Source organism: Solanum pennellii, chromosome 9, assembly GCF_001406875.1.
Source record: "Solanum pennellii chromosome 9, SPENNV200".
Classification (NCBI taxonomy): domain Eukaryota; kingdom Viridiplantae; phylum Streptophyta; class Magnoliopsida; order Solanales; family Solanaceae; genus Solanum; species Solanum pennellii.
In genome coordinates, this window is record NC_028645.1 from 1,561,311 (window position 1) to 1,563,943 (window position 2,633).

The following is a 2,633-nucleotide window of genomic DNA, read 5'->3' on the forward strand; positions in this document are numbered from 1 at the left end:
CCACCCACCCCCTTCCCCTACCCCTACTCTTGAAGATAAGTAAACATCTAGTTCTAGAATCAAAGTTCACCAATCAATCAACCAAAAAAAATGGCAAAAAAGCTTCATCCTCATGCGTTGGTAATTCCATGCCCATATCAAGGTCATATAAACCCAACAATTCATCTAGCCTTAAAACTTGCTTCAAAAGGATTCATTATAACTTTTATCAACACACAATTTATTCATTCCCAAATAACAAAAGCCCATTCACCTTCCTCCGGGCTCGAAAATATCTTCTCTAAAGCCTGTGAATCTGGGCTTGATATACGTTATTTAACTATTTCCGATGGATTTCCGTTGGAATTCGATCGGAATATGAATTCGTTGCCATTTTTGGAAGGTTTAATAAATGGGTTTTCGAATTATGTTGATAAACTAGTTGGGGAATTAGTGAAAGAGGATTGTGTTGATCCAATTAATTGTTTGATTGCTGATACATTCTTTGTTTGGCCATCGATTATCGCAAAAACATATGAGATTGTTCATGTTTCATTCTTCACTGAGCCAGCTTTGGTTTTTGCTCTGTATTATCACTTGGATTTGCTTGAAGAAAATGGTCACTCTGGCTCTCATGGTGAGTTTTTCTTCTCGCTCTTTTGTGGTTTTTGACTCGAAGATTTATCAGAAACAGTCTCATACTATTGTATTGCTTATTTTTAGCTTAGCATCATAAGATTCAAAATATTTATTTATATATCAAAAGGAAAAAAGATAAAAATATAGCTCGAATTATCATAACTGATATATAGATATTTATGTCGTATTTTTGAGATATTGTGTTTATGCAGTCTAAAAACTAGAACATATATATCTATAATAGATCTGGGGTTTGAAACTGATACTCCTTCATTCAAGTGGAAAGGCATAGTTTTTGTCAAGAATGAGCAACTTTAAATATATATCTTTTAGACGTAGAATTTGATATATATATATACAACGTAATTTTTCTGACGAAGTATATCCACCCTACATTGCTGTATATTCTTTATATTAACGGACATACATGTGTCATAATTTTATCCATCAATTTGATATTTGTAGAATATCGGATCAACAGATAAGATTGTGTCAGGTGTCTCTATTTATTTAGTGTTTCGCTAGAGTGAGTGACATATATACTTTAATTTTTGAACGATAACGCCACTAATATCTCAAAAATATAACAGAGATATCTACGTATCAGTTATTCAAAAAAAACTAAGGGTTTTATTTTTGTATCTTCGTCTTCCTACATAATCTGTTATACTGATTAGAAAAGAATAGTAGTCTCTTCTATTTATTTGTGACATATGATCTCCATATTTTTAATTTGAAACTTCCATGAATTAGTAAAATTAAATACTTTTGTATGTACAGTATCACTGTGTGATGCCATCTTACTAATCTTGTTAGAATATAGAAATATATTAAACTGATAATTTTCTTAAAATCATTTTTATACAGAAAATAGGAAAGATATTGTTGATTATATTCCTGGAGTTAAATCAATCAAATCAAGTGACTTGCCATCCTTGTACCAAAATTCGGTGGTGCACCAATTAATCTACAAGGCATTTCAAGATGTTCGAAAAGCCGATATAATAATAGCCAACACCGTTCAGGAGCTCGAACCTGAAACCATCACATCGATTCAAGAAAAGCACAAGTTCTACGCCATTGGTCCAATTGTGTCCGCGAATTTCACTGAACTAACTATTTCGAGTAGCCTATGGTCCGAGCACGATTGCACCCAATGGCTCGATGCCAAGCCTCGTGGTTCGGTCTTATACGTCTCGTTTGGGAGTGTGGCTCTTGTTAACAAAGAGGATATTCTTGAATTAGCTCATGGACTTATGCTTAGTGAAGTGAATTTCATTTGGGTACTTAGGTTTAATGTTTTAGGTCAAGACGAAGATGATATTTTGCCCGTTGGATATAAAGAAAAAGTGAAGGATCGAGGGTTGATCGTGCCATGGTGCAACCAAACGAGGGTGATTTCACATTCAGCAGTTGGAGGTTTCTTGAGTCACTGTGGATGGAATTCTGTAGTGGAGAGTATTTGGTGTGGGGTGCCGTTGATTTGTTCTCCGCTTGTCACCGATCAACTCGCTAATCGGAAATTAGTGGTTTATGATTGGAAAGTTGGAATTAATCTTCGTGACGAGGAATCGATCACGAGAGAGGAAGTACGCAGTAAGATTAAATATTTGATGAACGAAGAGACTTCGAATAATTTAAGGAAGAATGTTGCACAAGTGAAAGAGACATTTCATAATACATTAGCTACGAATGGATCATCAAATGTTAATTTTAATAAGTTTGTTGAAGAGTTGAAGATAAAGATTAGTTTAGCTTGAGATGATCTAGTCTTAAACCACTGTATTCACGTGAATTTAATAAATTTTATTTAAGTTGTTTAATTGGATTTATAGTCAACTACTACGAATTAGTATATTAGCAGATTCTTTTCTTAATCAATTTCCAAACAATTTTTCTAACTTCTTTCCAAAGCATAGAGTTTTCTGGACGTAGATAATGATATCTATAGAGATGGATCTTTTATTAAACGAGAATATATATATATATATATATATATATATATATATATATAA

General features: G+C 33.2%; 1 protein-coding gene across 1 annotated transcript; it reads left to right on the forward strand.

The window, feature by feature from the left end:
* Window positions 1-45: 45 nt before the first annotated feature.
* Window positions 46-2,457, forward strand: LOC107029248 (UDP-glycosyltransferase 86A1-like). Its single transcript, XM_015230625.2, has 2 exons — window positions 46-616; window positions 1,486-2,457. Exons 1-2 carry the CDS (start codon window positions 91-93, stop codon window positions 2,376-2,378), a joined length of 1,419 nt encoding a protein of 472 aa, XP_015086111.1. The 5' UTR covers window positions 46-90; the 3' UTR covers window positions 2,379-2,457.
* Window positions 2,458-2,633: the final 176 nt, after the last annotated feature.